The 21,094-nt window shown below is 34.8% G+C and overlaps 1 protein-coding gene across 1 annotated transcript in view; it reads left to right on the top strand.

Annotated features, from left to right (window-relative positions):
• Positions 1-20,832, top strand: part of TUSC3 (tumor suppressor candidate 3) — a 136,412-nt gene extending 115,580 nt beyond the window's left edge. The window contains exons 8-10 of the mRNA XM_069789366.1: positions 9,121-9,195; positions 11,578-11,668; positions 20,547-20,832. Coding sequence (XP_069645467.1) covers positions 9,121-9,195; positions 11,578-11,668; positions 20,547-20,562 — 182 coding nt within the window. The 3' untranslated portion in view covers positions 20,563-20,832. The remainder of the gene's footprint in view (positions 1-9,120; positions 9,196-11,577; positions 11,669-20,546) is intronic.
• The last annotated feature ends 262 nt before the right edge of the window (positions 20,833-21,094 follow it).

The following is a 21,094-nucleotide window of genomic DNA, read 5'->3' as shown; positions in this document are numbered from 1 at the left end:
ACCTGCTTTGATTTCCTTCCCAGGAGCAACAGAACCTTGTTATCATTTGCAATTGTGAAGGCAGGTTTATTCAATATATGATAGTATTTATCCTCACATCAGCCTGATGATCACTGCTTCAAGCAACTGGGTGTAATTCACACACATAATAATTTGGGGAGTTATGTAGCATTATACCAATATCGGGACTCCCCTGTGAAGTAGAAAAGTTATCACATAAAAGTAAAAAGTAAACCACGACAAAAAGTCATCAAGGAAATGGACCTATAGCTGCTGTAGAATAAATGTGGCAGACTGCACAAACAAAAAATTATTTAAAATAAGAGCATGGAATAGATTTTATTTAAACAAAAATCTTTTTTCGTTAAATGGATATGAAAGCAGTAACTTAATGTGGAGCTGTCAACATGCTAGACATTGTGCAGACTGTAATGCAAGGTTTTTGCTTCTGAAGAGTTTGAATATCTCTGAGGACCCTAAGACTGCATAATTTTCACAGATGAATAACTTTATTCACATGAGTAATCCTGGTAAGACAATCTATTTGTTGGCTACATATCTAATTCTACTACAGAAGAAGAGCATATATCTAAACACATCATTATTTAACAGTAAAGTTTAGCGTCTTCTCAGGTTATCATCACAGTTTAGATCCATGTGTATAAGTGCAGCAGTGACTGTTAAGAAGATAGTTAGAGAAGGACTGTGCAAAACAAAACATCCAACCATAATCAATGATTTAGGGATTTTTGAGCCAGCTCAGGCATACAGAATATTATAGCTCCTAGCCACCGATGAATACATTCTTATTTCTTTTTAATCCTTTTTTGAATTAATTATGGCACAACATTCTATAACAATGAATTTTTGGCATTAGCTTCATGTAGTATGCAGAAGTTACTCCTTTAGGATGTTTTCTTGGTCTATAATTTGCATGATAACTGTATTGTATGACTTTAATAAGTCATGGGACGTAGTCTTTTTTTTTTTTTTTTCCTTTTTCCATCTATTTGGGGCTTTATAGAATTCACCATATAGATTTCTCTTTCTTTCCTCCTTTCCAAGTTGAAAAATTCTACTCTTTCCTCATGCAGAAGAGGTTCCAGGCTGCTGGTGTCTATTCTTGCAACCCTTTACTGACAGAAATGGGGTCATAGGTAATAAGAGTCAGTGGAAATAATCAGGTATTTATTAAAAGAAAAAAAGTGCAGGGTAGTTTGACATTCTTGGAAAGACAAGGAGGAACTAGACAAGAGTATTGAAGTACTGTTGGTAGAGTTAGGGAGGATAGACTTATTAAGAAGACATAGAGACAGAAGAAAACTAACTGTGGAATTAAGAGCTGTCATTTTCTAAGAGGACCAATGTGAAGTAAACTGCACAATCAGTATTACTGTTGTAATTAACTATAGTTGAATATAGATAGAGTATGTTGACTGTAGTAAACTGAACAGCCATTGGAGTATGCAGTGTTGAGCTGTAAATATAGTTCTGGTGAGGGTACAGCAAGAAAGATAAGGAAAAGTAAGGTTGGACAGGCCATGTTGAAGTTGAAAGGTTTCTTCAATTCTTTCATTTCTCCCTTTGGTAGACACTAATCAGTACTTCTAATGAACATCCATTTTGTTCAAGTTTTTATGCCATTCCCTGGAGAAATAAAACTGATTTGAATGTAATGTGTCACATTTTTTTTCCTTTAGCAGTAACAATGAATCCTTATTATACAGAGTAAGTTTAAAAGTTAGAGTAAATATTTTCATTATCAAAAGAGTTTCAGTTATTAAGCAAATTATTTGTTGTGCAGGAGATAAATCTTAACTATTATTATAGGAATTAGTAGTTACTATTAACCTGGTAATTTTCCTCATTATTAATATTAAACTTAGTTAACTTTGATGCTGATAAAACACATGTACCTAAGTAAAAATGGAAATGTCTTTTCAGTTTGTTAAATTGAATTCCTAAGACAGGGTTTAATGTGACAGCTGTGTAGGTGGATGAGATGTTGACTGAGGAGGAAAAAGAAGTTTGATTGGTTACAAAGAAAAGGACAAATCTTTTCTGTAACATTAAAATTACTCCTGTTTTGAAGGACACTTCCTGTCCTACAGAGTGAATTTAAATGAAGTGTATTAAGTGCCTCTTTGGTATAAGGAAGCTTAACTACAGAATGAATTTGAATGGGAGATGTCTTTCTGTGTGCCAGTAGGGCTCATGCAAAGTCACTGGGCATAAGAACCTGAAATTTTGAGTCAAAGTCAGTAGAACAATACTCATTTAGCTCTTGGTAGTAAGACTGTCAGTCGTGCATAATGGAATCAAATTGTGTTCCCCAGACATTATGTAAAAGTGAATGATGATGACAACTAAAGAAGTGAGATAAGGTTTTTGTATGTTTGATCTTAAGGATAAGAAAAAAGGGAAGAACACCACTGTGGAAGAAGATAGAACTAAAAGCACAAAATTATATAATATTTAAACATGCTTCATAATTAACTATGGAAATCAATATCCAAAGGAGCAAAACATACTGCACGTTTTCTATTCTTTACTTGCTTATCCACCAATACTGTCTGTTAACCTTGTAGGCTCTTCTGGAGTCTGCCTGACTCCTCCTAACCATAACAAAGCATAAGGAGATGATAGCTAGAAAAATCAAGAAATTTCCTTCTATTACCTCATTCTCCTACTGCTTGACCTTAAAATAATTCATAATATGACCTTTTAAGAAAGATACTAAAGTCTCTTAGATGTCAGAGAGATATGCAGAGACCTTAAATTTACGCCTGGGCATTTGTCAATACAACATACAACATAATTCTCTTCCATCAGCTAAATGAATGATACTGGATTTGGTGAATTACCTTCAAATATGGCATGTGTCCTTTGTATGAAATTATCAACTCTCTAGTTCAGTGATTTTCAATAATTTTCAATTTCTGGCTCTGAAATTTTCCAAAGGAAGTGCAGACCCTGCAAATCAAATTTAGCTGTTGGCTGTTCTGGCAGTTGCCCCATTTTTATTTGCTTTTGCAAATACCTGACCACTAGTCCGCAGACCAAGAGGCGTTCACTGACTGCAGTTTGAAGACAACAGCATTTTTAAGGGTTTCTTTAGGCATCAATTAATAATTTTAATGGTTATTTTAATTGTTAAGAAACATATTTGTCTGAGTGGCTAAAAGATGCAGAAACATAGTCCAAAGTTAAATGTTTTACCTTTTGGATCCACAGATAGCTTTTTCTAAATTGAATATTCCTCAAGTGCATTCAGCTAAGAATAAACTGTGTCTTTTAAGATACTGCATGGGTCTTTAACAATGAAGGAAAGTATAATGCCAGTTTAGAGTCATATTGATGATGATTTATGATATAGAAAAAGAATGTGCGATAGTCTTAAAAAGATTTATAGGTGCTTAGAGAAAACAAGAGAGATGGTGTGTGTACATGCTGAATGATCAAGTGTGTACTAACAAACATGAGACAACATACTAAGTCTAGTGTTTGAAATAAAGTGCTTGAAAATAAGGTACATGTTTGGCATAAAGTGTTAGTGAGAGAAAATGATATAGCATCATAAATACTTATAAATAGCTCAGAGTTTGTTTTAGGCAATGTATCTGTGTTTAACAGTTAAGAAAGGAAACTATTAAGAAAAATTCATTCAATTATTTTAATCTCTGGTATGCTTAACATGAAGGAAACTAAAGTACTGTTATACATCTACCTGTTCTGGAGATGTGTATAGTTCTGTGATTTGTATGTCTCTAGGCAAGGAAATTTGTAGAGACAAATTATAAAAAGCAAATAAGGTTAGAAAAAAATATTTATTTTGTACAGTGGCAAACCGTACTATAAGAATTTGCTAGATGGACAGGACTAACCCTGAACCTCCATCAGATGTAATTTACAAAACCAAAAAGGTCATAAATAATATACCTAAAAATCATCTCTCCAGAGTTAGTTTTAGGTGATCCTAAAAGATGACACCAATATGAATAATTAGGATGTAAATCAGGCTGAAACTCCCTGAATGTTTGATTAGTGATTTAGCACAAACTTAGACAGGTATATGCTACTTTGTTGCAGTTGGATTAGTTGCAGTAAAATGGATTCCAGAGTCTTTCTTTTCTCCTGAAACTTTTACATGACCTTTCCATTCTCAAGTGTCTAAGAGCATCACAAGAGGGATGGTTCCATCAGATTATCTGTGGATTGGAAAGACAGTTTCATAAATTGAAGCTGAAACTAATAAAATGAATAATAAACTTTTTCACTATAGGAGATTCTGTATTAGTATCAGATTGATTCTTTGCTCTGTTAAAATGATGAAAAAGCATCAAAAAGCGAAGTGGTGTAGCTTGATTGGCATTTAAATGGTTGAAATGCAAACTTCCAGCTACTTCACTGTTGTGAGTTGCATATTTCAAGGAGTTGAGGGGAACTCCAGTGCCAGCTCGTGTAATAATTCCTAAAATTCTTGAAAAGCCATTTGGTGTAGCTGAAGCCAGAAGGTTTTAAGCTGAAAGAATGTTCAGGATTATTGTATTAGTACAACTAGATTTCAGACAATTAAAAAATACTGAAGTACATCTTGATTGTGTACAATTCGTGCTTAAATTAAATTCATATTCAAATAAATAATTTACAGACTGTGCTCCACTTTTTCAAGTTCTGAGTTGGGAGTCATCCTTCTTCACTGAGATGAAACATACAGTGATTGGTATCTTAAACCTGTCTCCTTCCTCAGACCTTAAGGCCTGTTGAATCATCCACTGGGATGGTTATGGTCTAATTGAGAATTGATTGCACTTGAATAGTGTAAGTGGAATATTAGAATTCCTTCTGAACCGGAGCAACAATGTCTTGAAACAAACCATGTTTCATTGCAGAACCATATGTTTTGTCTGCATTAATTTCTTCAACCTGTGATAAAAAAAATCGGATTTTCAAGCTGGGAAAAGTGGCTAATACCTTGTTTTCAAGAACTGCATGTAGCTGAAGAATATTTCCCAAATAGAATGACTAGAATGCATGTTATGCTTGCATTTTTCAAATGTAGGTTGTAATTTAAATCCACATGGAAATGGTTCTGATAAAGAACCTGTAATGTGGTCAGTATTTCTGAAATTATAGCAGGTATTTTAGACCTTGAAGTATTAGTACGAAAAGTAAAGACAAGTATCTCTCTCAGCAAAATATGCCCCCCTCATAAGGGGTCAGCAAAGAATTTCTCCTGTTCTAATTATCACACCTTAGCCAAAAAAAAAAACTAAAAAAAAAAAAAGAGAGAGAGAAGAAAAAACACCATAGATTTTCCCATTGATCATATTACTCCTTCATGAAAGATATATGTGCTTTTCTTTGTTCCATGTATGATAAAGTGAACCAGAAGGTTTTAAAGTTTGTGTGCTGATCTATCCCCATTTTAGTTAACAGTAAACTGAGCACAGACTTGAGTGGACAAATATTTTGTTCTCTATTTTTCTTGCTCATGTTATTAAGCAACTGCATGATCTGCAACTAAAAGATAATTGTTTCTTTATGTGTATAATGCTAATGCCGGATTTTGTACTCTTGGCAGAAATCCAGCAGAATATGAATGAGACCACAAAACTTTTTCACAAAAGTAATCAAGTGTTAGTCAACCTATTTTCTCTCCTTCTTTTATTCCCTACTCACTACTAATTAGGACTAAATTTGTGAAGTAAAGATATCAATTATATATCACAATAAACTTATGAACTATCAGGTTTTCTTCCTTTTGGGTATTCTGGCTGGAATTAAGAGTGATTAAATTTTCTATTAAAGTATGTTAACAAAAATTATCCAAAATATACTAGTAATCAATTTCATTTTGTAAGGTATCTATCATTCTAGAGTTTATTGATCCAATCTTCTTTGTTTTGTTTTGGGTTTGGGTTTGGTGTCTTGGGTTTTTTTAATACTTCTGATCAGGCATCTTGACTTTTGCAGGGCTAAATATTATGCTTTGTTACTGCTGATCATTTTCTGAATAATCTTAAGAATTTTGATGATCACTGTCTTTTTTATCCTACTTTGAAACTTCTCTTCATGTATCAAAACATTCAGAAAATTTTCAAAAGCACTAACTAATGTACTTTGTCAATTTCTAAGAAAAGCATGTACCAGCTGGGAAAAGGAGCAGCAGAAGTTTAATATGTAAAAGTGAAATTATTCCAAATTTGTGAAGACATACAACTGGATTTATACAGAGAAAAAATTGCTACAGAGGGATACATCTATCAGAAAACATGAGCATCTGAATTTAAAACATTTGCTATCCATGGTTTATCTGAGTGCCACATTCCCCTCTTCTTTTCATAATCCATAGTGAGGGAGATAAAGAGCAATTAGAAAATGAGTACATCTTTTGATACCATCTCATTTTTTTTTCAGATGGAAAACTGTCCAAGTAACCACTTTCTAAAATTTTGCATTCTACACTGCTAGAGAATTATGATACTGTAAAACATTATTTTCAGAGCTAGGACTGTTGCTTTCTTTTGTAGAATATCAAAATAATGTAAAGACATAATGTACAATGTTAGAAACAGGAGCAAAAAAAATAACTTAAGCTATATGTTCTGTGGTTAAAAGCTAACTATTGCATTGAAATCACAACTCAGTAAGACTGAATATTTACTTCAGCATCACAGAGCTGAGGCAAGTGAGATGCTCAGTGTTAGCGTGTGAAGTTATGAAGCTGATATCGTTGAAGCTAAAAGGCAACTAGTGAGGCTGAAAGCTCAACAATGATGACTAAAGTTAGAAGGCAACAACTGAAGCAAAAATAGTGTCAATGTGAGGGAAAATTTAGGGGTAATGATGTGAGACTCCAAAAGAGAGGGAAAAAAGCCAGCACAGTTCAGCTGGTTACAGATCTAAAATTCTCAGTTGCAGAGCAGTTACTTTTGTGAGGCTGTTATTCCTACTGGTAAGAAAAGTGAATTAAACTCATGGTCTGGTAAGAAAATAGGAACTAAGTTACAGAATTGTTGTCTACCAAACAGCTTTTTAGTGTGTGGTTGGTTGGTTTGTTTCTCAGAAGCAACCAGGTAAAGGAAATAGCAAAGGACCACATTATGTGCAATACTGCATGAGATAATCAAGCAAATAAATTCCGTTCACAAGGCAGTCCAAAACCTTTACAAAAAGTAGCACTTCCTTGAGAGGGTCTAGTGAGTTACCCTGACATCTTGGGGCTGTTTTTCTCCCATGACTCAATTAAACTAAGAACAAAAACACTATTATAAATCTAAGTGAGGGATTGGTAAAATAAACTTACTAGATAATGCTACATTAGGGGCTTTCCTTAATAGGGTAGAAATATATGTGGAATTTTTTTCCTCAGCCCTTCTTTTTGCAGCTTAATCAATTAATTCATTTTTATGCTTTTGTAACTTTTGAAAGCAAAGAACTGAATGATTCTCATGACATTCTTTCCAATTCTTTTTCTTACTTGAAGCATAGCAGTAGCACAGGAGATTTCCAGTCTCTTAGGCTCATGAATCTGAATCTTAACAGGCAAAGTTTTTACAAAGTAATTTTGGCCTTCCCTTCCAATTTGCATAGTCTCATGGATTCCAAGGTTGGGTTTTTGCAAAATATTTTGCAATTTTTTTTTTTAATATTTTGTCAAATCCAGTAATAAGCTTATGGAAGACATGAATATAACCATTTATTCATAAGTGTGACCCTATGTCTTATACCTTGTGCAGGTGTGAGAAAGTAATTTGGGCTACTAGTGTGTTTCTAATTAATGTCTAATTTAGGACTTTAGGTAGATGTCTATATCAAAGAGGTGGTGTTAAAACTTATGTTTCCTTGATGTCGCCTATTGGCATCTGCCTCCTTTGACCACCAGTGTTTGCTTTTTTTAATCCTGTTATTCTTCATTTGACTTTTCTCATTCTATGTATATGAAATTTAGAAGTCTCAAACCTGAATCAGACTGCTAATCTCTGATGAAGTATGGTGATGTTGGCATTGACATTTCTAAATCCTTTTACTCAGGCTCAGCTTTATTGAAATTGTATAACTGAAATTTCAGATGTCTTTGAGCATTTTGGTCTAATTTTAAACATTTCTAACATGAAAAATGTTAATATGAACATTGATAGGATTAGTGCAAGTATAGTGTTACAGGATGCAGATATTGTTTATGGATGTAGCATGTTTGAAGTATCTCCCATGAGTTATCCGTGTGTGTAAATAGAAACATCTTGTTATTCTTAAAGTTTGTAGTCACCCTGCTACCTAGCCCTGGGGTAAGTAATGTTTAAAAATCCAACCTTATTCAAGAATCAGTTAACTCTGGTGAAGTTTGTATTTCCTGAAATTGTGAGATATAGCTCCCATGATGCATTTCTGCTTCAGTATGGCATTCAGGCATGCCTCCTCTTTAGAACAGATGTTATGCACGGTAGTAACTGTTCCTTTTTGTTTATGCAGTTTCAAATAAACAGTTAAGTGAATGGTTTAAGATCTTGCTAAATTAGTTAAATTGTTTTATCATTATGTACTTGTTCACATTTGTAACAGTTATAATGAGACAATAAAACACTGAAAGTGACTGAGGACTTTGCCTCTGAGATGTTTCTCTGCTGAACTATTAAGCAATATGACACTAAAGAGGGAGCTAATGTCTTATCTAAAAGTAGAGGAAGATAAAGCAGTCCAACTGCTTCAGTTTGCATCAAATAACCAAGGAATTGTCTGCAATAACACTGAATGATTTCTGGTTCTTATAGTTTTCATTTTTTAAAATCCTTTCCTACCAATACACAGAATATGTAAGATATTGGGGAATAGCTGTTTCCATAACTGTCCAAAATTTCTGTGTCCTACTTGATGATTTGTTCTTTAAAGCTTTTTGAACTTTCTTTCCTTTTTTATCTAGAATGCACAAGGGAAGATCTTACTACACATTTTTTCCACAGGTGAGTGTATTGGTACAGTACAGATTGTGATATACAGTTTTATATATAAATACTTTCTTTCATTTTATGAACTTGAAAGCTTTAGTTCGTAGATGTACCTTTGTGGCTTTCTGAGGTATCTACACATCTGCTGTTTTCCTTGACAATGGCGATACAGATGCTGCTATCACCATGGGAATGGTACTCCTGAATGAAGCTGCTACCTCCAAAGGGGATGTTGGAAAAAGGAGAAGTAAGTTATTTAGTACAACTAAGACAATGTTTAGACAATTAGAAGACAGTGAGAAATTACAAATGAATCTCTGATTAAGTTTTCAGAAGGTCTCTACCTTAAATGAATTTTTACCCTTGTGGGGTGGAGAAGAGGAGAGTATAAAAATTCTGTTGATAAAACTGCATTCACATGAAGTGTAACAGTAAAAAAAAAAAACTTTTAAGCGTACTCAGCTAAGGTACAGCTTGACACAGTATCTCCACAATGTAGTACTGCATAAGTGCTTTTTGGCTCTTGTATTGTATTGGAAGTCAGCGACATAAAGAACAAGAGTTTCAAAACATTGTTTTCAAAGTCAATTTAGGCAGTTAAGATGCTTAAGATGACGGCATCCAAAGGAGTATGAAAATTCTTTTACTTGGCACGCTTTGCCAGTATCATGTCTCCAGAAGAAGGTGAAAGCCCAGCAGTAGGTGTAGTACAGAACACATCCTAATCTGTAATGTCTAAAGATTCTTAGCCTGAAGTGCAAGTTTTATGTTTTTCTGAATATTGTTTTCATTCAGAATATTTGCAAGATTTTTTGGCAATTAATTGCATAAACACACAACATGAAATTATTTTATCCAGATTTAAACTTCCTGTTATGTCGAGCAAACTTTTACTGAATATGACATAGGTCAAAACAAGTATGCCCATCTGCCTTTGTCCCTTTTATAATACGTTTTTTTCATATTCCCTGCCACTTATTCTTTTTCTTGTATAAGGTGTTGAAGACCTTTGAAAGATACCAGACTTCCTACGCTGCTTCTTCTCTCTTTCCAGATCAGTTCTTTAGCTTCTTCTATGTAATACACAGTATTGCAGATAGGGCTGGCCAACTATTTTCTATACAAGCATTCTATAATTCTTCATAATAGCTGGTTGAATGTTGGCTAGAGATCTCTAATCCATAGTGATTTGAGGGTCGTCTTCAATGAGGTGTAGATGTGTAATTTAATTCTGAGTATCTTTTAGAGTATCTAGCTTTAATACTGATGTCAAAAGAGACAGTGACATGAGTTTAATTGGAATGTGATCTTAGATCACAACTGAAGTCTGGGTCTGTGAACACAGACACAGTGAAATAACAGTGGGCTGCAGTACAAATTCAGACTCTCTTCTGCTTGTGGCCATTATATGAATGCTTTCCATGTACCTGCCTTGCACTGTTCATTCTTTGCAATTTATTCATCCATGCTTTGAAATCATATTTGTGAGTGGTGATTTCTTTATAATGAAGTGTGTTTATAAGATTTGTACATGGCTAGTTTTCTCAAAATAACTGCAGAAATTTTATATTTCAATTGACGTATGTCAGTTTCCACATGGTCAGTTTTAATGAAAAAATGCATCATTGTCAGTTTCCTCGGCTTCATGGTTGCTCATCCTTTGCTCAAAGCCAGCACACTTTTGAAGCATGAATATTGCAATTAAATAGCAGAGGTTTGGCTAAAGTAGGAATAGTATAAGAAGAGAAGCTTTTAAAATCAAAGTAGCTTGGTAGAACCAAAACATTATCTAACACAGATGAGTTGCATCTCAATTATATGCATCAGCTTCTAACATGTTGCCTTTTCTTTTTATTTATTTACACACAATTGAGCAAGCTATCATGATCAAAAAGGTTTTATGCTATTATTACACAGGATGCCAACTAGTGTTCCAAACTTTATTTGTTAATTTAAGCATTTACTTTGCTAATTCATTCTTTGCCTGAAAAGGCTCAAAGCGCTTGCATCTGGATGCTATTGGAAGGTCTGCGTCATTGTTATTTATCTTCAAAACCTAAAGATTTATATTGCTATCAAGTTCAGAGTAAAAAGTGATTTGGCTATCAGCCTTGGAACTTACAACGGTGAAATGTTTCAGCCACTAAAAACTAGATAAAGTAGTTACTAAACTGCCTTTGCAGTTACTTCAGCCTTAGATGGTTGACTAGAGAGAATATGATTCCATTAGTCAAGGGATATTTTTCTAAATGTGATTTTCTTTCCAGAAAGAACAAGCAAATACCTGAAATCATATTGCTTGATATATAGAATTTACAGGGTTATTAAATCCATTATCAGCAGTAAGGTGTTTGCATCCATATACATTTGAGTTACAAATTACTGCTCTTTTTTCTTGAAAATACATTCACACTGACAAGTTATTTTTTCTTAATAACCATAAATATTATTTCCATATGTGTTTGAAATCCTGTCAGAAGATAGTGGGCATCAGTAGTCAAGGCAGTAACATTTTTTTATTTAACTGTGTCAAAATTCTTCATAAATGATGGACATAAATAATATTCTTTGTAGAGATTCCAGTTTTAAATCTTTTATGTGCTAATAAACAAAGTTCTTTTCTTTCCAGTAATATGTCTGGTAGGCCTGGGTCTGGTGGTCTTTTTCTTCAGCTTCCTTTTGTCAATATTTCGCTCCAAATACCATGGCTACCCATACAGGTAATCTCTCATTACATTCTCATCTTATAGATTTTAATAGCTTTGTATAAGTTTAAGAATGGCTTTCAGGTAAACGATTTTTAATTTTTACCACTGAAGTTTATGGGAGCTGGAAGAAGGAAGAATAGTGATTAATTCAAGCAAACCAAAAACGGGCTGGAAAGCTAACGTTGTTAACATGACTGTTAATGCAGACCAGTTAAATGGGTTTGAGCACAGACATGTGGCATACACAGTGCCTGTCGTGGTTTAAACCCAGCCAGCAACTAAGCACCACGCAGCCGCTCACTCACTCCCCCCCCATCCAGTGGGATGGGGGAGAAAATCGGGAAAAGAAGTAAAACTCGTGGGTTGAGATAAGAACGGTTTAATAGAACAGAAAAGAAGAAACTAATAATGATAATGATAACACTAATAAAATGACAACAGCAATAATAAAAGGATTGGAATGTACAAATGATGCGCAGTGCAATTGCTCACCACCCACCGACTGACACCCAGCCAGTCCCCGAGCGGTGATTCCCCGCCCCCACTCCCCAGTTCCTATACTAGACGTGACGTCCCATGGTATGGAATACACCGTTGGCCACTTTGGGTCAGGTGCCCTGGCTGTGTCCTGTGCCAACTTCTTGTGCCCCTCCAGTTTTCTCACTGGCTGGGCATGAGAAGCTGAAAAATCCTTGACTTTAGTCTAAACACTACTGAGCAACAACTGAAAACATCAGTGTTATCAACATTCTTCACATACTGAACTCAAAACATAGCACTGTACCAGCTACTGGGAAGACCGTTAACTCTATCCCAGCTGAAACCAGGACAGTGCCCCATGAAAAATGCAAAAGAAAACATATGCTTGAGTTTGTAAACCTTTATGAGATATTTATTTGTGCATCTTTATAACTAAGATGTACATAAGACAAGGCACAAAACCACCAAACCAGTGTACAGTGCTAAGGTATGATTTATCACTGAAAGTACCCTCTTCTTTTGTCAGCCACACCAGAGAGGAAAGAAAGGCTTACAGTCTTTCTTAATTATATGTACAGCTGTCAATTAAACAGTTATAATTTGTCTGAAAAGCAGAAAAAGTAGAAAAATAGGAAAGAAAATGCAGTTCTTACCTTTTGTAGGTGGACACTTTCAGCTGGAAGATCACCTACAGAGGTAGTCTAGACTTCTGATTCACCTCTTCTTGCTGATCTGCTGTATATTTTTTTAGTAGCCTGTCAGGAGCAGATGGCCCATAGTATTTTCTTGTGATCCTGGTACCATTTTCAGATGTACATGACAAAGCCTAGGTAGTGGAATAAGGAAAGGTGCAATTAAGCAAATCTTCAGTTCTGTAGTAATGATGGACCAGGCTACTGAGGTAAAAGCAATACAGTGACATTTCTTGAGTCATTAAGTTTGTGGAACAAAACAGAGGCCTGTTCATTTTTTCTCTCCCAAGTTTTGTTTTGTAAGATGATTAAATATTTTTAATGAGGAAGAGTCCTTTTCCTGTTGTTTTGTTCTCCAGGATTAGCAATTTTGTTCCATTGACTTTTGATCCTATTTGAAATGATGCTGTTCTTCCCATTGCTTCAGTCTTCAGTTCAGTAGAGATCAATATATATACATATGTATATAAATATTTATATATGTGTACACTTGACGTAGTCTTAACATGCTCTACCAGGCTTTAATGATAGAGATAATATGCATGAGCACTGTTTTCCCCCCTCTAGTTAGCCATAGTGCATTTAAAAAGATGAGAATTTCCTTATTTCCAGTGACATTAATTTCCATAAACTAGTAGACTAATCCTTCACAGAATATTAGTCTACATTACTCTTACCATGTATGGAAGAGTAAGTGGATGGCATGTGTGTTGCAATGTAGATATAGTAACATTTTGCTGAAAGATCTGGAACGATGAAATGTCAACTAATATATATGTAAGGGAAACATTAGTTCAACAGATTCAGAAAGTTATATTTTGAAATAAGTAGAGAACAAAAGAACTGTATTAATGTTAACAGTTCTATTGTTTTTACAGCCACTGTTGAAGAATCATATGAGGAATACTTCTACAGTTTTTCTCAGATACTTCTTAGTGTTGATTTCTATGACTAGGTCTTGCGATTAGTGCAGCATCTAGCTTTATATTCTGTGTTATGTTCCACTAGTAAGGATTCAGCCTTGCGAAGCCAACTTAGATCTAACATTTGAGCTAATACATAAAATTTTCCTATTAGCTTCTGCTGCGAGACTTTAGAACTATTTTCTTGTTTACTGAGCTTGGTCTCTTTATGCAGATTAATTGACATTTAGTTTAGATCACCTCAGATTAGTTCTAGCATTTAATAACATCGTACTCAAGACAAGGAAACTCTTCCCCTTGCAATATGCACAGAAGGTGTGCTCCTGCTTTTTACTCATTTCTGCTAAGGAAAGAGGTCTGTAAAGGGCCCAGTAGTATCATATTGCAAGATTTCACTAGTATGGAGTTAGTAGTTTGCCATCTGGGATAGTCTGTACAGCCTCTCAGCATCATCTCTGGAGACTACCTTCTAGCTCGACTGACTTGGGGTAAAAGACAGGATCCAGTTTTCCTAAGTGTGAGGTATTCTTACTTCCAGTTAAGTGCTTAAGTCTTAAACTTAGAAGAAGAAGGAATTATGAGCTTGATCTGCAGCTCGTAAGCTCACTTCAGATGCACTCCCCAAAACTGTCAACCCACAGCCTGAGCTCACTTGCATCTTCTCATAACAAGTTTGCTAAAAGGAAAAAGCAGCTGCTGCTGTTGTGTTCCTTGCCATGTGATTTAACAGCTATTAAAGAAAACCTGACAGTTGTACTAGTTTCATTTTTAGCTCTTTCATCTTAGGAATGTTCTTATCACCTATTAATAACATGCTTATACGGCTGTGCCAATTTCCAGACCTTGCATGACTTTTGTGAGTGTTTGCATTAGGGTTTTTTGACTGCTGTATGATACCTAGGATGTCTGAGGTTGAACAGTACCTTGTGAACATTAGTATGCTCTGTGAGTTGGCATGCCTACACAATACCACTGATGTTATTGCAGACCTAATTGCTTAGGTCTACTACATATTTTGTAGTATCAGGTATTGTAAGCTTTAAGAATTTAATTTAAGTAATGTAGGGCTTTTCCCTCGTTTCTTGCTAATCTGTTTGCTGTAAATTTTGGGTGGGATGGATTTAATTTTTTTTTAAGTTTTTTTTTTTTTCCCCACAATTGAACCTGTATTTAGTGAAATATCAGACATCTTTTCTTTGGAGTGTCTAGCAGAAGTTGGAGCCCTATGTAGATTTTTTACTCCTCTGTTCGTATCCAAGCTAAGAATAAAGGACATCAAGAATCAGGGGTAGGGGGAAGAGGAAGGGAAAGAGAACTTCTGAATTCTATTAAAAGTTTAATTTTAAGAAATTTAATTTGATATGCAATGCATGTGGAAAAGAAATGCACCTGTTAGTATGTTAAAGCTGGTGAAGAAAGAAAAGAAATCCAGCATAGTGCTGAAAAGAATGATTCATCACAATCCTGTTAAAATGAGATAGTGCTGCATCATGTCATTACTGTGAAGGAATTAATTATTACATCTATAAACCTAATTCTGTCTTAAGGAGCTAAGTAGATTCAATATCACAACTTAGTAACACTAATCAAGTAAATTCATAAAAGAATGAACCCTGTGGATGCATAAGTACATGAGAAACATTTAATAGCTGGCTAAGTGTTATGCAGTTTTCTTTGGTTGTTTTTTTTTTTTTATAATTTTACTGCTCCTGCAGAATTAGGCAAGATCTTACAGGCTTACTTGGACTGTCCTAGATTCTTCATGTTTTTATGGCAATAAATTAATCATACAATCTTAAATCCTCACTCAATGCAGAATTACTGTAAACCGTCACTAGAACTGATCCTTTTGCTTTGCTATTATCAAATTTCGTTTGCTAGTTTCCCAAATGTGTAATTTACTTATCTGGTCCTTTCCAATGTTAAATCTTTGAGGTTTCTGTTGGTCTCTTGGGTAGCTCTGACCCCATTTTCTGTTGCATTATTTTAAATAAACATACTGTTGATTCTTTGACACTTCAGTGATCTCAACCATGTCATCTTCACGACAATGCCGTAGTGTTTCTTTAAAAAGCCTCTTTGGTTTATGTGCATAGTTGTTCTGAATTTTAATTAAGTGAACATGCAAAACACTAAGGAGGACCAAGTATATAAACTCTGTTATTTTCTCTTTCCCCCTTTAACTTAATATCCTGCATTTTAACTTCATTCATATATGCTGATATACATTAATCTTTTTGTCTGAATTCCTTAGGATCTTCTAAGGACTTCCATGTCCCATCAACTGATGCCAGTGTAGATATATCTTAAGATGTGAAATATGTCTGTCTTTTTACTTTCACTGGTTGTAGATTTCACCTTGAAACTATCAGTCTTTATGTGATAAATTGTCCTCAGGCTAGTAAAGCTTTGCTTTTAACAATACTAACAACAACGCATACTAATGATCTGGCAGAAAAAAGAAAGAATGTTTATGTTGGCATGCCTAAAGCAACAATTAAAGAAAACTGAAATTGTTTTAATGCCATATGCATGATCTGAAGCATCAACTTCACTGTCCTACTTTAAAAAAAAAAAAAAAAGTAAAATATACTAAATTGTTTCTGTTCTCTGACACCAAACAACCAAGTAAGTCCTCTATGAAGCAGCATGCATCAATAAAAAAGTAGCACATCCTGCTGTGCCTCCTCTTTCTCGCCAGTGACCTCCATGTAGTGAAGATAAATCAAAACGGAGGTGGATAAACAGGAGTCAAAAACTGGAGAAAGACTGTTATTTCCATTCTAATGTGCATAAATAAAAGTACTGGGAATGCTGTTATTTCTTTGACCCTGCTAATGCCATTGTCATTATTAATTTCTGTGACAAACAGAAAAGTGTCCAGAGGAGTGCTAGATAAGTCCACAGGTCTGTAAGTGTGCTCTTTAAGAGGGCATGTATGTAGGAAGGGAGAGTAACATTTTGTTTAAATTTTTTTCATCCACTTCAGACATTTTCCAACTAAGTTTTTGATTCTTCCTTCCACAGAATTTTCTTCTTAAAGGCTAGGGTTGGGGAAAAAATGGTTTAATTAATATGCTGCTAAAATACCCTTATACAATAAAGCATTGGAAGGGGAGAGGTGATGCAAAATGGAGGTCATAATGAAGGTTACTTACTGAGTGAACACAATCGTGATGGATGAGCTAGCATGTAACAAATCTCTCTGCTAGAGCCATTTTTACCATGGCAGGGCTTTTTCATGCCTGTATTAATCCACCTTTTTTATGGGAACTAGATGAAATTTTTCATTTTGCTAAAACTTTCATTTTAATTGCTGTCATTAACTGTTGAAAGATAATGCAATAATTTTATTTTATACCGTTGAACATTTTCCCCTTTTTAATGCTTTCTGGGTAAGACAAGAGTGTTAATATAGCTGAGACAATCTTTTTTGGAAGCCTTCTCACCCCAATATTTAAAGTGAGTAAGTGATATATTAAGTATCAAATACTCAGTGGTTGAGCCATATAATTTCATTATATCAACACAGAATTTTATCTGTCAACTAATACACATGGGAATGACAGAGATACTATTCTTAACTATAAGTCAAAAACACAAACTCTAAGTTAGCTTTCCTAGTCAGGAAAGAGCTTGGAGGGCTCTCTGGAAACGTCACTTTAGGCAGTTTCTGTCCAAAAAGCACACAGAATATTAAAAAGAATGAGGAAGGATAGTAAGAACAAAACAGAAGACATCAGCACACTAGCACAGTATTGTATTGCTGGGAATGTTAGGAATGTAAATATTTGTAACACTAGTTTCTTCAAGAGGACAGACAGACAAAAGTCTTATCCACTGTTTACTGATGTTAAAAAAAGTTTCTCTTTTTTTTTTTTTTAGCTTTGGCTGAAACTTATTAAATGCCCTGTGTTGTCTTTTCTGCTGTTTTCTGGATGAGACTTTTAGCATGGTTTCATTACGGTTGACACTTCCAGTTGTCCTTTCAAGTCTACATTTTATCGTTTGCTGTTGTTTTAATCTGAATTTAAATGATGTGAACACCTGAAAATTCAAAGTTATGATATAAGTTTTCATTAACCAGCTTACATTAAGTAGCTTTTTAAAGAATTTTTTCGTACCTGCAGCTGAGTGTTTCATTATCAGATTATCTTTTATAGCCAGTATATTTGGGTATTATTGAAAAGAGTAATGTGAAGAGGTTTTAGTTAAACTGTAAAAAATAATCAGCTTTCTGAACTCTGTATTGGTGGAATGGAAAATATATATTCTGTATTGACTAGCAGAGAAAATGAACTAAGCTGCAAGAAAGCATGATAAATAAAAGATGCCTTATTTTCATCAAAAAAACATAAATGTTAAGTCAGACATGAAGTATTCATTCATTGCTTAGAGAAAAACAGTCAATGCAACAAGAACAGACAAATTGCAAGATGCCCAGAGCTTGAAAATTCCTTGTATTCACTATATACACAATATAAGAAATGTCTACCCTCATTGTAATTAAATTAGTTTCACTGAAGAAATCCTGTATAATATTGAGCAATTGAAATTAAATGCAAGTGAATAAAATGGAATACTTATTTCTTGGAGATATACTGGTAAAATATTAGTTAAGTAGAACAAATAGTATTTGCAGCATATAAAATTAAATTTATAAATAAATGTGAGTAGTACAAACAACTGTTCAGATCTTCCATGTTGATTTCATGCATAATTAAATTGATTCACCTAAAGTTTATGAACTGGTAAATCTACTTCTGATAAACACCAGCATTCACATTCAGGTCTATAGTGCTCAGCAAAATCAGCTACTTTCTTCAAAATGGCTGAAATCAGGATTATTTTAAAAGACAGGAGAACAATAATAAACAGTTGTCAAAACAAAGCATCTTACATTTAGCATTTTCTATACTACTTCTCTTAATGTGGCAAATTATATTGTGGCAAATTGTGTATACTACTACTTCCTGTGGCGAACACTTTGCATGCTCTTCTATGAGTAGAGCTTTCCTTCTCTGATTACCACCATTAAGAATGCCTCTTTTTGCTTTTGTGGCTTTCCTGCAAGTCTTACAGTTTACCATATTCTCCAACCTATTCTACCCTTTTCCTGCTGCTTAATGTCTGGAAGGGCACAGTTTGGCCAGCCTTTCCTGTTCTGCTTTCCCCTGCTTTGCAGAAGGGGACATGTTTTCTTTTTTCTTTTTAGAGATCTATCCCAACAGATGTTGTCCAATTTGTCATTCTAGATTTTTCAGAAAAGGTATATGCTAGAGAAAATTGAGAGCGCGTGCTCAGTGAGGGGTGGTTGCACCTTAGAGGCAGGTAGCTTTTGGTATGGAGGTGTGTTTTTGGTATTATAATGAGATTATAATGAGCAAAGTTCACCCAGAGAACATGATTTAGCATGTCACTACTCCAGAACTGAGCACTTATGCTGTAAATCAGAAGTAAGGCAATAGCATTGACAGAACTCCATTGTTTCACCTCCTTGCTTCAGTGGACTCAATGCAGGGACCTTCCATTCTTGTTCCAGTAGTTCCAGCTCCCTGTCCCTGTGATGATACCACAGAGCCTGGCTGCAGCATCTCCACTCCGCTGCACCCTCCGTGTTGCTTCTCCTTCTTTAGTGTGCTGACCCTAGCTCCCTTGGTGTTGCTAACATCTAAGGTTATGTTGCTTAGGGAATTATTATGGAACAGATTCCTTGCATATCCACTGCATTCCACCCTGGAGGTTTACCTTCCCTTAAGAGGGGGACATATCAATAAGTCACCTCCAGCAATTATTCCACAGCACCCTACACTTCACCTCTTCGTGCAGTTGTTCTTGCTAGCTTTTCCCTTTCAATAATCACTTCACCCTCCAGCACCCAGCCAGTTGCCATCTGTTTTGCCTTGGTTTGTATGTCTTGCCTAATGAGCTTGTCAGCTTTTTGCGGCAGGAAACATCTTTATACCGACACAGTCTTTTAAGCTTATGGCACTTGTATTTATGTTTTGTAATGATTAATTAATTATGCCATGAATGGAAAACTGATGAAATTACTACAACAGGTATGCTAGAGCACACTGCATATCTATAAGGATGAGAGATGTTCCATGTGAAACTAGAGTCAGTGAAGAAACCCTTCCATTCAGTAGTTCGTTGCCTTTGTGTTTGTACAGTTAACTCAGTCTACAGTCATGCACGAGTCTTTCTGTGTTCCCATTTCCCAATTTACGAGATAACAGTTCTCTGGTAAAGTACTTAGAAAGGTGTGATATGCAATGTATGTCTACTTTTTTAAAAATAGTTTCATTCCAGGAGTAAAAAAACAGGAATGTCATCTGAAACTTCTTCATCTATTAAAATATTAAGAATTTAGGAGTCTGCAACCCTACAGAGCCTTGCCAAGTTCTCTATACCCTCCCCACTTTGGAGCAACTTCAACAGGAAAAGAATGTTTTAAATAAATCCGAAGCATCCTGGGAGAGGTAGTTCTCCCTTTAAATAGTAAGAGCAGATGCAGAACTTGATTAAAGGGAACAGATGTTTGAAGTACATTTTGCTTTTTAATCTTTTTAAATAGGCAAATTTAAGTTTCAGTCACTCAAGTTTTATTTGATAACTTTCATGCTTGCTTAGTAATTACTAAATGGGATATAAAAACTTAAGAGATTATTACACAAATGTCAAATGACTTCTCAAATGAATGTTTTGAAGTCTGTGTTTATTCTTTTCAAATAATTGTGATGCTATGTTTTATATGCATTTTTCAGCATTTAATCTTGCTTTCTTTCTTTTCAGCTTCTTAATTAAATGAATTCAAGAGGGATTCATTTAGAGCTGCTTACCATGAAGATAAGCTATTACTGATATTATCTGCCCACCAATGTTACATGTGTTCAAGAATCTTTTGTTAGTTCACCTGTTTTTGTGATAATTTATATAGTATGCTGTTAGAGACACAAATGCAGTTTTATGCAATGAATGCATAATTTATAGAAACATACAGTAAACACCTCATTGGGAAGTGCTAAAAAGTTATCAATATAGTGTGCTCAAGAATTTAAATAAAGTTCATTATAATGGGCTTCTGTTTAAGGCTTTGTCATTAACTTTAGTACATGAATCCAAAGGGTATTGCCAAGACTTTTCACCTGAAGTTTGTTACAAGGTTTTGAGATGTGGTTTAGAACTGAACAAAAGATCACTGGTTCTTCAATTACTGTTAAGAGAAATACCATGGTGGAAACTATAATTTAATGACTATATGCACCTTGCCACAACTTTGTTTTGAAACAATACATGTATATGTAGTCTCTGATCATTTCAAACATGTTGAGCCCTTAATA

Source organism: Haliaeetus albicilla, chromosome 1, assembly GCF_947461875.1.
Source record: "Haliaeetus albicilla chromosome 1, bHalAlb1.1, whole genome shotgun sequence".
Lineage (NCBI taxonomy): Eukaryota > Metazoa > Chordata > Aves > Accipitriformes > Accipitridae > Haliaeetus > Haliaeetus albicilla.
Note: the sequence above shows the minus strand (reverse complement) of the source record. Positions and strands in the feature narration are given on the sequence as shown.